Here is a 17,804-nt window from a genome sequence, read left to right on the forward strand (position 1 = left end):
CTGAAACTGCTCTTCATAAACTCAAGTAATAGGAACATAAAGGAATTTTATGTGTTTAGGGGAGGAGACAGCTAAACATGGTGCTGAAGGACATGTCCAATAAAACAGGCTACAAGGTGGTGCCAGCAAGCCAAATAAAATATAATAGGAGAAGAAGAGCTGCCCGCCTGGAGGCGCGGGAGGCATGTGTGGAGTCATGGGGTTGTCGGTCAGATCTCATGATTGAATGGTGAAAGCATGAAGAAGAAACACTTAGTGTCTCCTTTAACAACGAGGCTCAAAGTGAAGTTACTGACACACAAACAAAAACACGCACACACACACACACACACACACACACACACACACACACACACACACACACACACACACACACACACACACACACACACACACACACACACACACACACACACACACACACTTAGCTAAGCTAAGCTAAACTAAGCTAAGCTTAGCTAAATTAAGCTAAGCTAAAAAATGATACAGGGTATCTTGCATTTCTATACCTAAAGCATGATGCTGGATGAGTGCCCAGTCAGTCTTATAAATAAAAGACGATACAGCTTCTTCAGTGTATACAATTTATTTTTCCAAATAAACCTGTTATTCTGAAAAAAAATCCATGTACATTCACTTATTGCTACATAACTAATTATATTTTTGAGTCGATAAATACAAATGCATGCAAATAGATAGATGTAAAATAAGCTAAATTGCCCTCATGTCATTGGGTGCATCTTAATGTAAAAGCGAGTTCTTGTCTTCTTAGTCCAAACTAACACATTTACCTTCCTATGGTGAGTACAGTAAATATGCAGCAATTAAGAGGAATGTCAGTTAATCTATTTGTGCTTCAACTTCAGAGTGTTTGCATCTTATGCTGCTCTCTATCTTAGCCAGGACTCCCTTGAAATGAAGATTTTTAATTGCAATGTGACCTATCCTGGTTCAATAAATAAAAATAAATAAATACAAAGACAACAACTCAGTGCATGCTTATATTCATGTGAGTTTTTGTGTGCGATATTTCCATGTCAAACCTCACTTCTCAGCGAGCTGATGTCTATTATCACATACAAAACCACACGTACAAATACTAAGGGACTGATTTACAGGTGGATTTGCATAAACAACACCGGATTCACAAAAACTGCAGAAAATCTGAGATAAAAATGAAAGCAATAAACTATATGAATTTTAAGCTCCTTAATCTTGCATTGAGGTATTTTAATTAATTTATTAAACATCTGAAAAATACCAGAGCCTTTTTATAACATGATCACGTTCTGGATTACGAGACCAGAAAATGGCCCAAAAGCGCTGAAACCGACAACTCTCTGCCACAATTGTCCCAAACCTCAATGTTATAACCTTCACAGAGGTTATCTGTATAGCTTCAAAATGAATGCTATTCAGGTGTTAATATTAACAAGCTGTGTTAGCATTTAGAAATGGATAATCAGGGAATTAATACGGAAATTCTGTTCTGTCATATCACATTTTTGTTCTGACTTACGCTACACACACATCGACCCAACATTTCAGAGACTTTATGACACAATACTGCTGGTATAAGGACAAACTATTACACAAAATGATAAATTGTTGATAACACACAAACACGTTCATAAACCCACACGTTGACACACATCATAAGAGCAAACTGCCTCCTAACTTTTGATCTTTGAAGGGTAAAAACTCAGTTAGAAGTGGCTTGGTAATAAATGAACAGAAGTATATAATTTGCTGATTATGCTCAAGTAGAAAAAAGAAAATGACAGCAATTAACATAATTTCAGTTGGAGTTAACTGTCCAGAACTAACACCGCCAAAGGCAAGCTGGCAGACAGAAGGCACAAAGGAAACCCACAGCTTTCACTCTTTGGGTTGGGATACTGATATATACAGCACAGGGAACCAGCAATCAATCCTCATCGCTAAAACTAGGAAAAATAGTTTACACATTTTACCTTGTTAGACATCAATATTGAGACGATAAATTTCAAAGTTTGCTTTGTTTTCACACTGAAAATTATAATAGTCTAATAATGAGGCATTAAATATATACATAGAGTAGATTTTCCATAATAACAAGTCAAATCAGCACAGTTTCTGATGCAATTTCAGTTTAATGAGAATTTCCATGATGCAAGTTGCAATAATGTAAACTGGTTCAAGGTAACAAGTGAAATAATCTCACCGTAATAGCAGTTTTGACTTGCTAATTGTTTTTTTTAACAGTACATCAGTGCTTTGAACCACATTACAGTGAGTTTTGTGGTTATTTTCTTGATTCATACATGCTGACGGTTCTTTATTGTGCCTGAAAGAGCCGACACTACTTAAGAAGCACAGTTAAGGGCCCTTATTTGCCTCTCTGAGATGGTCTTTCCACTGCCAGGCAGCTAAGCCAAGTGCTGACCTCGGCTAACGTGCATGCTCTCGCCCCTCTGTGCTAAATGCTACCTGTGGTGTCACATCTGCCCTGGGAAGTGATCCAAAACTGCAGCACCCCTTTTCTCTATAGGCCCCACGGAATTAGCAGCAATCCCAAGAGACCGCCTGCCTGCCTATTTCTGCCCCTCCAACACACACACTCTGACACACGCGCAGAAATAGTAGATACCACGCACCACACGGAAGATTGCCAACATGAAACTGTTTGATTTTGCAGCCACAAAAAAAACTCTTTGTGTGGCTAAATTTATCATCGCTCTCCACCACAGTATTTGTGTCTTTCTCTACAGTTCAATATCTCTTCTCTCTTTTTTCTCTCCGAGTGTGTGTGTCTGCATTGTTCTTTGTCTGCGTCTTTCCTTCCACTGAAGGTGCCGAGGTTACCAAGGCTCATATGTGGCCCCTTTGTCTCTCACGGCAACAGCAAGGTTTATTAACATAAATTAGAATAGCTCACCGAGAGAGTACCTTGTCGCTATGCGTTACCCACGGCAACCTCTCCTCCACTCTCAACCCACCTGAGTGTGTGTGCGTATGTGTGTGCGTATGTGTGTGCGTATGTGTGTGTGTGTGTGTGTGTGTGTGTGTGTCTGTGCATGTGCGTGTGTGAAATAAAGAGAAAGAGAGAGAGAGAAAGAGAGAGAGAGAGAGAGAGAGAGAGAGAGAGAGAGAGAGAGAGAGAGAGAGAGAGAGAGAGAGAGTGAGCACACTCCCCTGCATCTAAATGTGAAACTACTCTGAAACGAGGGAGACACATACACACCCATCTCTCCCCCGTCCTGATTAAAATAAATGGTGCTATCTGCACTGCATGACTCACTACACCATGGCATTACTATCAGTAATTGAAACATCCAATCACTACTGGGCCATCAGCCTCACTGCTCTTCCCCATCTGACTTTGTGGCACCTGATTGAACATCACACTTTATGGGAAGTAATACAGGATATGCCTACTAGTTTATATGAAGAAATGCCAAAGAGAGGAGCACGATTTCTTTTTTTTTCAAGACATATGTATCTGAATGTGTCTATGTGTACAGGATGTATTCAAATGTGTATGGTTGTGTCTCACACAACATCCTAAGAGGAGATCCAGGGAGAGTCGGGTAGCCTCATTGATTGGTGTTGATTCCATCTGGGCAGCGAGCAGCGACTGACAGTGGATCTAAGCCGCTGCGAAAGGCAACCATTAATCTTGGTCGTGTTTAAGCAGCATGTATTAATTTATGTCATTTTTACTAAGTCAGCCAGGGAAGAGGGTTTGCCATTTTACGTTTGACTGTTCATCGAAGTCAGGGGTGGGGGGTGGGCAGGGGTGTTCCTTTGTACAAACCCCAGCATGCTGCAAACACGACACTTACATCACAGTGCAGGGTGGTGGAGAAACGAGATCCCACATATTAAACACATAACATTAAAGGTTATTAACTGCCAGGGCAACCACCTCCGTCAAAGCAGATCTAAAGCAAAGAAATAAAGAAAAACTGAATGTATGAGTGACATTTTTGACACATGAAAGGTCTTTTCAGTCAAACAGGGGGAAAAGGTGACACAGTGTGAATGCAGCTAAGCTGATTTGATACTATGAAAAATGAGAATCTAAACTGTGTAATTCAGAGGTAGTTGGAGCGCACACTTGGAGCCCCATGAACATATCAGTAATAAGATCTGCAGGTGTTTCAACGCCAACAATATGAGGATATACGCGTCCACCAGTCCTACTGCGTGAGGCAATTCCACCAGACTGTGGAAAATCCAATCATATCCAAACAGCACCAATAAGAAAAACAATGGCTGAGGCAATTGCAGCTGCAATAATGTCACCAGTGCTGTTTTGTAGACACTAAAAGCTGCTCCAGAGACAAACATCTGATAAAAAAGAAACTCCACTCCACCATAGAGCAAATTTCCTCTCTAAAGCAATTTTATATTCGATAAGTGGGAAGGCATTCTTAGCGTAATGGATCTGAATATAATCTCTGTCAGAAAACTAAGAACACAGCCTTGTATAAAAGCCCAGTTTGCAGAATGGCCTGTAGAGCTGCATCAGATATCCAGATTGAAAAGTGCAGGAAACAAACTACAGATAAAGATGCAATGCATTCAAATTTCTATTAAATGGGTGAGCTAATAGATGTCTCTTTCCTTCTTGCTATTGTGTAAAAAAAATGTGATAAATGTATGTGGAGAGAAATATAGTTATCCGAAACAGTGAACAGACATGGACACACACTTATTGGCATGCATGAAGAGACACCAAACTTTTTTTTTCCATTTGTTTAAAAGGCTGAAAGCGGCAGAAAATAGCTTTGACAACTTCCAAAAAAACAAGCAAGAACAAACACAGCTAGCGACCCAACTATGCTCTCTCTCTCCTACACACACACACACACACACACACACACACACACACACACACACACACACACACACACGCACACACACACGCACACACACACACACACACACACACGCACACCAAATATGACCATTCTACAGCCAAATCTGTTATCACAGCTAATTACAACTCCCACCTCAGATATACAGGGCTGTAATTAGCCTCTTAAAACATGATTAACATGTCTCAATTAAGCCAGTCAACATTTGCATAATATATTAGCTGTCCTAATTGCAAGTGAGTTTATATCAGAGGACAGGGAACAGCAAAAACACACGCTGTTGCTTCTAAAGTGCACTGATAATGTAGTGAATATTAATATGAATATAGAGGAAATGTCAGTTGGGTAAAATGGAATCCAGTCTATTTATGTTCGCTATAACTCACTTTAAAAGCAAAGATAAACTCACAATCAGAACATCTCCGCTCAGACTACTTGCATTAATATATTACATGTTTATTATTATGCACTAAGAGGAGAGTGTCTGGTAAGTGGAGGAACAGTTTCCTATAAACTCACAAATCAAAGCCCAGCAACATTTTTCTCAGGAAAACTTTGCACTCGTTTTGAAGTTATTTATTTGAAGTCATTTATGAGAGAACAGGCAGAGTCCTGTTCAGCCTTATTTCCGTGGAAACTAAAACATGGGGGGATAAACTGCTGCTTCGGCACTTCCAAGCCGGGGACAGATATACAGTCTCCCAGCTAGCGCGGGGAAACCAAGGACATAGCCATTAGTTTCAGGACAGCGCCACATTGGAGACTAATGCCTCCATCTGTCACTGGAGATGAGAGGAGAGTAACAAAGAGAGGCAACACTAACCCCTGAACTCATCATGGACAGCCATGTCAATTAAATACTGAAAAACAGCAGCACTGGGAGCCATAGTGACCAGTCTATCCACTGCTTCATGGGAGCGCAACTCGTACCTCCGCCAACGTTTAATGTTCATCTTGCAGGAAATACCATAAATAGTGATTTGTCATTTTATCAACCTTGCATTTATTCCAAGCAGATTGACTACAGCTTAAACCATCAGTTGATTATTGGATTAGTTAACTGTCAGAAAATGAATCAGCAATTTAGTTGATTAATTAGTTCAGTCATTTTTTAACCGAAATGCCAAACTTTTGTTAATTTCAGCCACTCTGATGTGAGGATTTGCTGCTTTTCCGTGTTTTATATTAGTGTTAATCAAATATATTGGGGCAGGTCAGACAACAAAAGAAATTTGAAGACATGACTTTTCTTTTTCAATATTATAGACTAAATGATTTCTCATTTAAATGTGAAAGTGATCAGCAGACTAATCGATAATAACAATTATTGTTAATTGAAACGCTACTAACAACACAGCACTTTCAGCACAGTAATCAAGAGAAAAACTTTGCTTTGTGCTAAAGACGAAAACTATTTCTCCTCGCCTTGACAGTGACCAGACCAACGCCACTGTGCATATTTAAAATGTGTATACATGTCTAATTAGCAGAGCAAGTGAGAGCAACTGATTCAGCAGGTCTCTGGTTTTGATAAGTTCAAGCGGTGTAATGCATTATCCGTCTGATCACATTAGTCATGCAGGAGCTCTCCATCCGACCCGAGCCTGCATGGGGGTAATGTGAGGCTGCTGACATAGAGTGGCCTGACGAAACGGTCCCAGGCCCACAGATAGAGAGACACACGGGGAGAGAGAGTGTGTGTGGGGGGGGGGGTTAGGCCTGAAATCTGACACCCAGAAACACTGACTTGGTGTCTGGCTTCTCTTACTTAGTCAACCTGTACGTGCCAGCTTCCCTCGCCATAATGGTTCCACACAAACAAAGACGCTCTCCAACTCTCTTCTCAGGATGTGAAGCGAGCACAGGAAAACAAATTCTAAGTGCTTCACAGGAACTGTAGAAACAATGATGATAGTTTTAAAAAAGAAGTGTCGAGGGGCCGGTAGTCGGGGCAAACATGAAACACAACGCTGGCAGCCAAAAGGAACGTCTGTAAGTGGTAACATAAACCTCCGCCGTTGGTTTTCCATAAGCCTGCATGCGAACCTGAGCTTGTTTAAGCTTGCTAAATACTCTCCTGCCGTGACACAGACCCGACCCCGGCACAAATATACAGGGAGTGGGGTGGGGTCATCAGTTAAGGCCTGCTCTCTCTGCTATTGGCATGCACTCCCGCCTTGTTTGTCAGCTGCTTGCCAATGGACACCTCGCTGCTGCAATGTCCCATACTGCTGCTGTCAACACTCACACACCACTGGTATACCGTGAAGAGGTTCATGCAACGCACATGTGAATAACTGCATGCAACAAATGATATATGATCTGAAGAAATGTCTCCTCTCTTTAGTAAAAAGGTCGAGGAGAAGGGCTGCTTCAAATCTGGACTGCCGCAATCGTCTCTTCTCAAAGACACTCTGACTGCAACAATGTAAAAAGCAACGAGAAGCTGACTCTTTATAAAGAAGATAAAAAAAAAGGCCTGACAAATTACAGGCTGTACTCCGTTCGCATACACTGCACTCAGCACATTTGGCTGTAAATGCCATGGTGAAGGTTTGAGTCATTTTCTCTGTCACTGCAGTGAAAGGATTTTCAGTTTCGTCGGCACAAACCTCCTATGGGCGAAGATGAGCCGCAGCTCAGCTCTTCAAACGCAGACAGGGAGGACACAGTGAGGCAGCCATCAAGGCTTGATTCTCTCAGAAATTGTTTGGGTTATTCTTAACTTTTAAATGCTTCTTCTGTCTTCATCAAAACAACGTAGTTATTTAGGGCTCCGCTGATTTGTGGTTTGGAGCATGTTTCTGAAAAACACTTTGAGTAAAAATAGATGATTCCATACATACAAGACGAGAGGATAAACTCTGTTCATTTCCAAACTTGGTCCTAATTTGCAGGCCAAGAGGAGCCTCTCTCTCTCTCGTCACAAGCTCTGTGAAATACCGGGTTGCCAAGAACGGTGGGAAGAAAGGAGAGGCAGGGGGAAAAGGCAGGAAAAGGTCCAAGTCACTTTGTTCTTCTTTTTGGAAACGAACTCTGGTTGAACCCAGGGAGACGCCAGACAGTTTACAAAGAGCCAGGCATTACTCTCTCACTTTTCCAAGCTTGCATTTTAGAAATAGGGCCCCAACATAATGTAGCTTCCTCTGCATACACAGAACTCTTCACCCTTTGGATTGGTGAAAATCCCAAAGTGTCTGCTGGTTCCTTCTACTTTTTGTTTTGTTTTGAAAAACCTGCACCAAACTCTGACTCATACAAATGAAATGTCGGTGAATAAGAGTTCATGTGTAATTAAAGAGAAAGGTTTTGCCTCCATACAAGCCCTGTGTTTATTTTTTAACCGTCATGGTTGTGACAAATGTGACAAGGCTCTTTCAATAACCTCAAAGACAGCTTCAAAGTTGTGTGCACAGATAAGGTTGTATTAGATATTTTGTTTTATTTCCTCCCTTGAAAAGCCGCCTCTTAAACAGCGCTCTGCCACATTCCTCAGAGAATATCCCCAGACTTTCATCATGTGAGCTGCTCTTCTTCTAATCTGCTATTAAGTGAGTAATAATTCACACATTCCTTTTCATGACTTTGAACCTCGTTGCAAACACAAAGTGAAAATCCCTCTGACCTGCGTCTACATTTTAAAAGCATCTCACTTAGGAAACTCGATCAAACTCGGCCAAGGAAAACAGACAGAAAGGGGTGAGAAAGCCCAGCACCAGCAAGGCCCAAATATCGGCATGATGACAGCATTTCATCTGGGGCCAGCGCTGTTCACACGCATGCTGCGTGACATTTGTCAAGGAAACATGTCAGAAATCATCACTAAGAAAAATATACATTTTTTTACAGTGGCTTAAGAAAGGAATCTTACAATGATCAATGGTATATTCTTTTTTTTTTACAATCTATTTACATATGTTGTTTTTTTAATAAAAAAAAGAAGTGATGCTAAGACACTATGAATACACCATTAGACCATAAAATTGACAAATTGACAACATTTTCAGCAGTAAGTGCAGGACAAAAGAAAAATCCAGCAAACAAGAGAAACTATAAAAAAAACAACGTACCTGTTTTCTCCTTTATTTCACACAAGACGTTGAAGAGAGCAGGTTTCATTCTGTGGCAGTTCAGTGCATGTTTCCTAAAAAGAAGACAGGACATCCCTTTCCAGATCAATATTCACACAAGTGGCAATAGTAACAAAGCCACTTAAAAGAGAGGGGGGGTTCTTTAATCACAAAATATCATTGTGAAGATCATTGTTCCCCCTGGATTCTCCTGTTGTTTTTATTGTTACAAGCAGGCTACTATATATACAAATTAAATAAGAACATCCAGGAGACAAAGCAAAGAAAATATGAATAATATTTAACTAAATATATTGGGTTTTTTTTAAATGTCACTTTTAATGCACAATTAGATTATTAAAACATTTACTTACAACATAATATGCAATTAAATCCGACCACTCACACTACACCTGTAACACGCCTGAAAAATGTATCCTGCATTATATTTGTGATAATTACTCATCTGCAACATGTTACCATAGCACAGGATTACAGGGTAAGCTCCTTTGTAACAAGGTAGAAGTGTCTGAGAAACTGGAGTGCCAACTGCTCCATACAAGAAAAACTCTGAACAGATCATCCTAATCTACAGTAAGCATACAATAATTAATAGTTTTGATCAAAAATATCAACCCAAAAGTTCTTTCAAATAAGATCGTGACAAGTTTTTAAGGTCTTTTTTTTCGCTTTCGTGCAGTCACGGTACTTCATCGGGCGTAATTGCTTTCATTTAGAGGCACGGTGTTATTATCTCCCCCCTCCACCCCCAACAACATTGGCTAATATTTCTGCGCTCTGATTAATAAATAATACAAGTGTTTATTTGTATAGGCTCACCTCGCCTGCGCTTCGTCTAAGCTTTGGTCTGTGATGGTCATTATTTGCTGTAATATGTCTCCGATGTCCTGCTTTCTTCCTTCTCCGTCCGTCCCCGCCGTGCCATCCTGCATATGCTGCGCCAGGCCGGGGTGTCCGGCCATGCCTACCCCGTGGGAGTGCATCAACCGAGGCTGCTCGTCCATCCTTGACCACGGTCCCTGCTGCCTCGTCTCCAACTTTTAAATTTTAATATCAAGAGGTGGGGGAAGAAGATAAAATATCCACGGAAATTCCTCTGGATTCCTCTGCGTCTCTCTCAGCCCCGACACTCCTCCTTTTTCCTTGGTAAGCTTTTCTGGATTTGGGAGGAGGGAGACTGACAAACCCACTCTCTGCTCTCTCTCTCTGCTCTCGCTCTCTCCCCACCTCTCTCTCTCTCTTTCTTTCTCTCTCTCTCTCTCTCCCTCTCTCTCTCTCGGCGTTTCTCCCAGCTGGTTTATGTGAAATCGGATCTGAATCGCTGCTTTTGGCTTTGGCCACTCCTGCACCGCTACTGTAGGGGAGGAAAAAAAACACAGGACTGAACATTAAAGGCTCTTAATCTGATTAAAAGTGGAGCGCGTTGAGCTCTTCTTATGAAAACCCCGCGATCTACTCGAGAGCTTGATGCGCTAAAACGCGCTGAAGACTTCAACTTTCCTTTGAGGGTTTTGGGTACAAAGTAACCACCAACTGTTATTGTTTCCCTTATGTCTGGTAACTGACTCATAATCAGAGTATGGATGGAAAGCCTCCGCCCCTCGAGCCACGATTGGAGAAGGAGCGCGCCAAGTCCCACCTCGGTCCTCTCCGAAAACGTCAATCATCCTCCTCGGGAAGGTGGGACGCTGTAATAAACATAAAGAGATGTGACCGTACCGGGTGGCTATGCAGTGATGGATAGAGAGTGAATATGTAGCCTAATAAATAATTGTGAGTGGCAGTGAAGCTCTGACCCAACAAGACAGCATGGTGGTGCTTGTAGAAGACACTCTGTCACCCTGACTATATATTTTCCAGCTGAATATTTACATCCATGCAATCAGTCAAAGGAATAATAAATCAAGATGAATTTATTAGTTTGTGGGGAACACTTTTACAAGGCTTTTGTTGTAACACCGGATCACAACAGTTGTTAAAGCAAATGTACTGATGCCCAAGTGTAACCAGCATTGTCACATCCTGACTGACACACTATTTTGAAAATTGATTTAAATAGGAACTCAAATGTTACAAATTAAAGTCTGTTTACAGATCTTGGAGAGAACAACTGGGGGTTGGGTTGCGGGGGGGCTGTATGCAACAAATTGTTGTCAAATTGCCTCAAGTGATGTCACTTGAGTAAGCCGCAGTCGGGTCTAGAGACTCCAAGTTTGAAAATTGAAAAAACATCTGGAGGTATGGAGTTAGAAAGAAGTGAACTTACCGGGCCGCTGTAGCCCGCTCCTCATCTCTGCTTCGGACTAACCATAGATATTCCACAGGGGTCGCTGGTGTAGATTGGAGAAATATGTCAACGTGGCCGCCATATTAACAATTAATAAGAAAACGGGAGCTGTGACTCCTAATATAAGTCTATCAAGGCAGGAGGTCTTTCCACTATTAAAATCATCATTTCATAATTTCCAAAGAATTTTTAAGAGGTTTGGTTTAAGGTTACAAACCAGAATTTTAAAGTTCAATACAATACTAGCACAAACAATTATACATGATACCTTTTTTCGATACAAAAAGAAGAGACAGTCCTTGGAGCACAAATCCGAATAATTTTATTCTCTTTTTTTTTAAACAAAGCTGGAACAGAAGAGTCACTGAACACAACACATTGTTCCTGTCGTTTTTATCTGTGCGGCCTTGGGTTGTAGATCTGATTGTATATCTACTTTTTTTATCGCTTCGTTACTTCGGATACTATCAAATGTGGATAATGTATCAATGCTCAAAGTGTCAGTTTGAGGAACTGTGCCACTTGAATGACATACACTGACATCTGATTGACAAACATAATTATCAGCCTGTAACTAATATATGACTGAATACTTGAATAAGAATACTGATTTTTTTTTTTTTTTACCTGACATAAGTTAACGTTTCTACAATTGGGCTTTTTCTATGAGTCTTTACATTATAGGCTATGGTCAAAACGGGACAGAACCCTGTATCAAGATGGACATATCTCACAAGTTGGCTGCAGTATCCATGGGTATATATCTTTAAGGCTAGCCGTTCGAGGGCTGCAGCTGCATTAGCCGCAACTAGCAATTTCAGGCTCAGTATCTTGCCCAAGGAAGAGCTGGGGATCGAGACGGAGATCGAGACGAGGATCGAGACGGGGATCGAACCGCAATCGACCGGGCCACAAATGCCTACAGATGTACAGTGTTTGGTTCCCCTCTGTAGCAGAAATCCCAGCGGAGCGTAGCAGAAGATGTCTGCCAAAGGAGGTTGGTTTCGACAGATGCTCCGAGTTTCGTGCGATGTGGCCACGGAGGCACCAGTGTTCAGTGACTTGTTTGGTTGGTACGATTTAGCCCAACAGAACTGTCAGCTTGGAGTTGTATTGTGAGCGCCAGGTTATGACAAAGAAGAAGAATGTGTGGATTAAAAATAATATGATATCTCTGGTTCTGCCGCATACATTTTGACCCTTTTTTTTAAATTCAACTGTCCATCATGAGTCCGACAAAGTTGAATGAGTACAATGCTAAAGTGGCGGAATACTCTTTAAGTTGCATTTTTTTAAAGCAAAAATACCAAAAATACACCAGTTCCAGCTGATCAAATTTGCCTATTTTTCTCGGTCTTCCATGGCATTGAATAGAGTATTTTCTTTTGTTTTTCAACTGCTGAAGAAACAAAACGAAACATGCAATTTGAATATGTTAACTTGTCATGGGTACTTTATTTAGGTACTATTTTCTGAAATGTTATAGATGCAAATTGCAAATTACCTCCTATTAAAACCTAAAAATCTAAATCATAATATGGATATGCCGCAGTTGTGTGCCTCAGAGTCTGGACTCTGCTATATCCAAAGGCTTCCTTTCCTTCTTTTACTGGCTGGACAGAAATCGATCAGTCAGTTTTCTCATTACGTGCTGAATAGGGAGGTAGGGCAGTAATTGTCACAAGGGGCAGGGTGAGGTTGAGGGTAGTGGTGGTGATAATGTCTGACACTAAGGAGCTGCAAGACTGCACAGTGCAGCCCTGAAATGGAAGTCTGCGGTCCAACAGCCATTCTGCTTTATTTTATACCCTATTTAACAGGGTCATAATAACGGAGGGTTATCTTTGTGTTGTAGACCATACAAGGAGGTGGTGGTTCAGTTGAAAACATACATACTCTAACATGTAAAATAAATATTCATCGGACACGACAAATATCAAGTTGTTCGTCTTATTTTGACCCAATCATTCGTCTACAAAACAGTGAATATAAAACCACACTCTGATGTCAATCTGGTTCTCCAAATTCTTCTTCTTCTTAGGCCCAATTTAAAAATCAAGGGCTACATTGATTAGTGTGAAATATGATCTAAAGAGCTCATTCTTTTGCTTTAAATTCAAATTTATTCCACTCTAAGCCAATAGACTGAAATGACCTTACTGCTTGTGGATGCTTTTGGGAAAGTTAACTCTGAATTGTATAAATAAGACCGTTACTTGTAGCTCTGATAGCTGTGTTTCAAAAACATCATTTGCAGCCTTAATGAAAGAGAGAGAAAACATTGCATATTTTCACTCCATTAAAACCAAATGTGTTGTTGCAGCATTAATAATCCTGCAAATAAAAAAAGAAAAACTTTGATTATAATTGCAAATGAATCTTGATGTAAAAATATAAATAGAAGATGTTTTTCTTCAGAAGTTGCGGAGTTGTTTTTCAGAGACTAAAAATGTTAATGCAAACATGTCGGAATTCCCAAAAGAAATATGAACTAGTTGAGTTTGAGTTGTGTTTACCATCACCCAGTGAGGCCACCCTGATAAATATGGAAGAAGACAGAATGTACCAGAGATGATAATACAGTTGCGATTGTAAAATGGATGATTTTGTCCTAATTTTCCACACAAGTCACCTAAACTCCAAAAAATGTAAGGTCAAATGTAAGGTTTGGATGGTCTACCCAATTTAGCATCTTTTCCTTTTCTTTATGACTGCCCATTAATGTATGCTAATTTTGTTTTTTCACATATTCTAAATAAACTAACTAAACTAAAAACTAAACTAAAACATCAATAAGCAGTATAGAAACACATGATGGTTTCAAACAAACTATAACAAAAAAATCCCTCATGCCCGCTGCAATCAGTCTGGTCAACAACCACATGAAATAGTGATTTGTTTTTATCTTTTTGTTCTTTTGTGTTGTTTTAATCGTGTTTTATGTTTGATACTTGTTGTTTGCTGTGCCTCTTTTACTGCTGGCTGTACACCAAATAATAAAGATACCCTCAACCTTGAACCTTGAACACACCTTAATCTGGTAGTAACCAAAAATAAGGACGATTTAATCTTAAATTATTTTGTTACATTTATTTTTATGTTTATTAATGGAATAATCAACCATTAAGCTTCGTTGAATACTCGATGCTGATTGGTCGATCACATCATTCTATGGTTCATATTTTCCATACAGGAGACAGCTGCGATGTATAACAGACTGGTTATGGATGCAGTTCTGATCCATCAATCTGCAGAAAGGTCCAGTAAATTTAATGTCAGCTGCACCAAAAAAAACAAAAACATTAGCTTTATGTGGAAATCAACATTTTGTGTCAAATTATTGATTTCTCTTGTATGGAGCCAGGTACAGTAATAAACTGGATAGTGTTGAGCGAGCAGATCATTATTGCGATTGAAAGAGCATCAAGGTTATTCTAGACCTGCATCACCCAGGGATCCAGGGACCGCCTCGCTCTACGTTATCCCTTACATTACACTGTATAACATAACTGTATAAAAGCATTTATGCACATGTACAACTCAGGAAATTATTTAATTTCTCATTTGAAATGATAACGTACAATTACAACTTTGTTATGTTACCAAGAATTCATTGTATTCATCATAAAACAATGTCCTAATATGTGCATACAGCTAAATCACAGTGTGTTATAATTGATCAAGTGTAAATGAAGTAAACTGCGTATAAATGCTAAATTGGGGCATTTCAAATAAAATGTTACCAGATATTTTATAATCTTACCAAACCTCAATATTTCAAGCTTCATAATAAATGACATAACGTAAACAAATGCTGACTCCGCAGCACACAATCTCCTATCTGGACCAGGGTCAAACAACTCCTCCCAGAGAGAGAGCTGCAGGTCAGAATGGGGTAAGTTATGTATGAGCTAGGAACACACTGAGGGAGAAAGCAGCAACTGCATGGCACATCTCTCCAGGAAGTAACCTTGATGAAAAATTCAGTTGTTTGCAGCTCTTGGCGTCCCTCAGGCATGAATAAAGTGAGGCCCAGACAGTGAGAAAAGACCTGGGCTCAGCTTGAAACTACTCACCAACCCTCTTCTGAAGAACACACACATGGGCCAGCATTAGGAGACGGGCACAAATTAAACTTTAATCACACCTCAAATAGATTACGCGACAGGAGCCGAGTCAGCGTTTCCAAAGCCCTTGCTCTGCCTCTGTTGACCATCCTCGTTTGAACTCCAGGTAAATTAAATACCAACAAGTTCTAGTTTCTTTGCACCTCAGATTAGCTTTTAAGCAAACAAGGTACTTAAAACATACCTGAGGTAGGAAGCAAAACCTGCACAGATACCCAGTTGTTAATGTGATGATATATATAAATCGTCTTTAAGGGTTGCCCCTGAGATTTAGTATCACCTCCATAAAGTCGGGGGAGTTGCGAGACACACATTCCCGGTCAAAAGTGACGCAGCAGAGGTCGAGATATCCTTTTAGTCCTATATGCTTTCTACTTTTATTCTTTAGTTTAGGTCAAGGTCCAAATATACTGGATCCTACACTACTGTTAGTGCTGGAGATATGTCAGTCGAAACATAATCACATTAAGATGGCTGAATTCCATTTAGCTACTTCAGTTTCAGAGTCCTGGTTCCTTGACTCTCTGCTTACATGAATGACATAACATAATTGAATGATACAGCGTTCTCAACGTTTTATTGCACTGAATGGATCTAGTTTTGATAGAAAAGAGAGTCTGTTCAGGATGTTTGTGATGTTTTACAGATGTTCCTTTTGTAATGATTGTGAATGGGAAAATATTTTTTGGGCCGGTGTGCGCCACATGATCCTGCAATACCGAGCGTGACCACAGGGTCGGTAACTTGATGGACCCTTGAACAGAACCGAGCCATCTTAACTGTGCTTTTCCTACTCTCCCAACTCCTAATGTCGACTGTGACAAAGGTCTGTTTCTGGTTGTGTCTATATGGTAACCCTAGATATGGCAAAAAGGCTTGCTTCCCAACGACCTATACTAGCCTTAACCATTCAAGGTCAATGCCTAACCTTAACCATATTGCAAGACTTTCCCAAATCTTGGGTTACCATCTAGACACGACCCCTATTTCCAAAATGAAACTGAGAAATATATGACATCGCATTTGTATTGTAGGCTTTTTGCTAAAAAATGTGTTTCCAAGTTGATGGCACCATGAAGGTTATTTTCTATAAACTCTATTAAGAGCAAGAGAAACCATTGTACAACTACTTCCACAGGCTGAGTAGTACTCCTCTTGATGAATCTTGAGTGTAAAATTGGCATAGTGCCCCTTTAATTTAGTTCTAGCAATGAACAGGATGGCAGTTTTCTCAGTAACCACTTGGATGAAGCCTATTGCCTTATTTTTTCTGAAACTTGATTCCAGGAATCTTTTCAAAAAGGTTTTTTTTTATTATTATTATTATTATGGAAAACAGATGAACTAATGTTGCCCCTGTCTTTGCGTCTTCATTGACAGAAATTATATTTTAGGATCCAAGAATAGTCTGGTTAAGATGGAGATTTTTTGCTGTGTTTCCTTGTAAGGTAAAGTAAACTGGCTTTCACACGTCAGGATTTGCTTGTATCTTGTATCTAATGATCATTTTTAGTGTGGATAAGCTGGATGTGTCTTTGTGCAGCTGAGGCTGGGTCAGGGTGAAGGATGACTGATATGAAGGGGTTGACCTGTCACATAGCATTTGACTTACTATCCTTGGAACAGGATAAAAGGGGAGCCAAATGTCAAGTGATACAAGTGACGCATCCTCTCACACAGACACGCACGCACACACACAGTAAGGGTAGAGGAGATGAATGTTTTATAATAAAACCTAAAACCCCACCAGCCATTCTGTGGATGGCATGTAAAAACAGTAAGCTTATCATTTCCATGAAAATAATAGTCACCGGTGGCACTCGCAGTGTGTGGCAGCCACAGGATTTCCATGCCCTTTTCCGTGAGTGTGTCTGTTCTTGCTGTAGGGCCCCTGTAAGCCCTTAGACCTCTTGGCAAAGCGTGGGCTGTGCCTGGTGGGGGGAGATGTGACGGATGCCGGAGCCTCGGAGCCCGCTAGCTGCTGTGAATTTTCCCAGACTCATTTGCATTCATAAAGAGCCTACTCCTTGTCACAGAGTGTTTTCTTTTTAGTCTGCCTCCAAAAATCCTGTGCAACTCCTGGTGGGAGTGCGCCGGGAAAATCCAACTGTCAAAGACGACAAGATGAATGAATCCCTGTGTCAGACAAGTGTGGCTTCAACGATGACAGATGGAGGAGAGCTGTCCCTCAGTCGATCGGTAGGCTTCATTTTGGAATAAATAAATCTGAATTTCACCCCCTCCCATAATTACAAGTGTTGCTTTATTTGACAGCTCTCTGTGTTTGTTGACGGGAGTGTGTCTGTGCGTGTTGGTGGGTGGTGGCACTGACCAGGTGACAGCTTGATTTAATTCCACATGGGAGTGACTGCAGTGTGGTGCAGTGGTTTGCAATTCTTACTTTTCATTCTAGTATTCTAATCAAGCACTGATGCCC

At 40.5% G+C, this 17,804-nt stretch overlaps 1 protein-coding gene across 4 annotated transcripts in view; it reads right to left on the reverse strand.

Moving 5' to 3' along the window:
- pbx1a (pre-B-cell leukemia homeobox 1a) overlaps nucleotides 1–10,167 on the reverse strand; it is a 47,181-nt gene extending 37,014 nt beyond the window's left edge. For all 4 annotated transcript variants that reach the window (XM_083928361.1, XM_083928359.1, XM_083928360.1 and 1 more), the window contains exons 1-2: nucleotides 9,773–10,167; nucleotides 8,933–9,006 (exon numbers count right to left, since the gene is read on the reverse strand). In XM_083928361.1, coding sequence (XP_083784487.1) covers nucleotides 8,933–9,006; nucleotides 9,773–9,957 — 259 coding nt within the window. In that variant the 5' untranslated portion in view covers nucleotides 9,958–10,167. The remainder of the gene's footprint in view (nucleotides 1–8,932; nucleotides 9,007–9,772) is intronic.
- Between the last annotated feature and the right edge of the window lie 7,637 nt (nucleotides 10,168–17,804).

The sequence above is a fragment of the Echiichthys vipera genome (genome assembly GCF_963691815.1).
Source record: "Echiichthys vipera genome assembly, chromosome: 15".
In the NCBI taxonomy this organism is placed as follows: Eukaryota; Metazoa; Chordata; class Actinopteri; order Perciformes; family Trachinidae; genus Echiichthys; species Echiichthys vipera.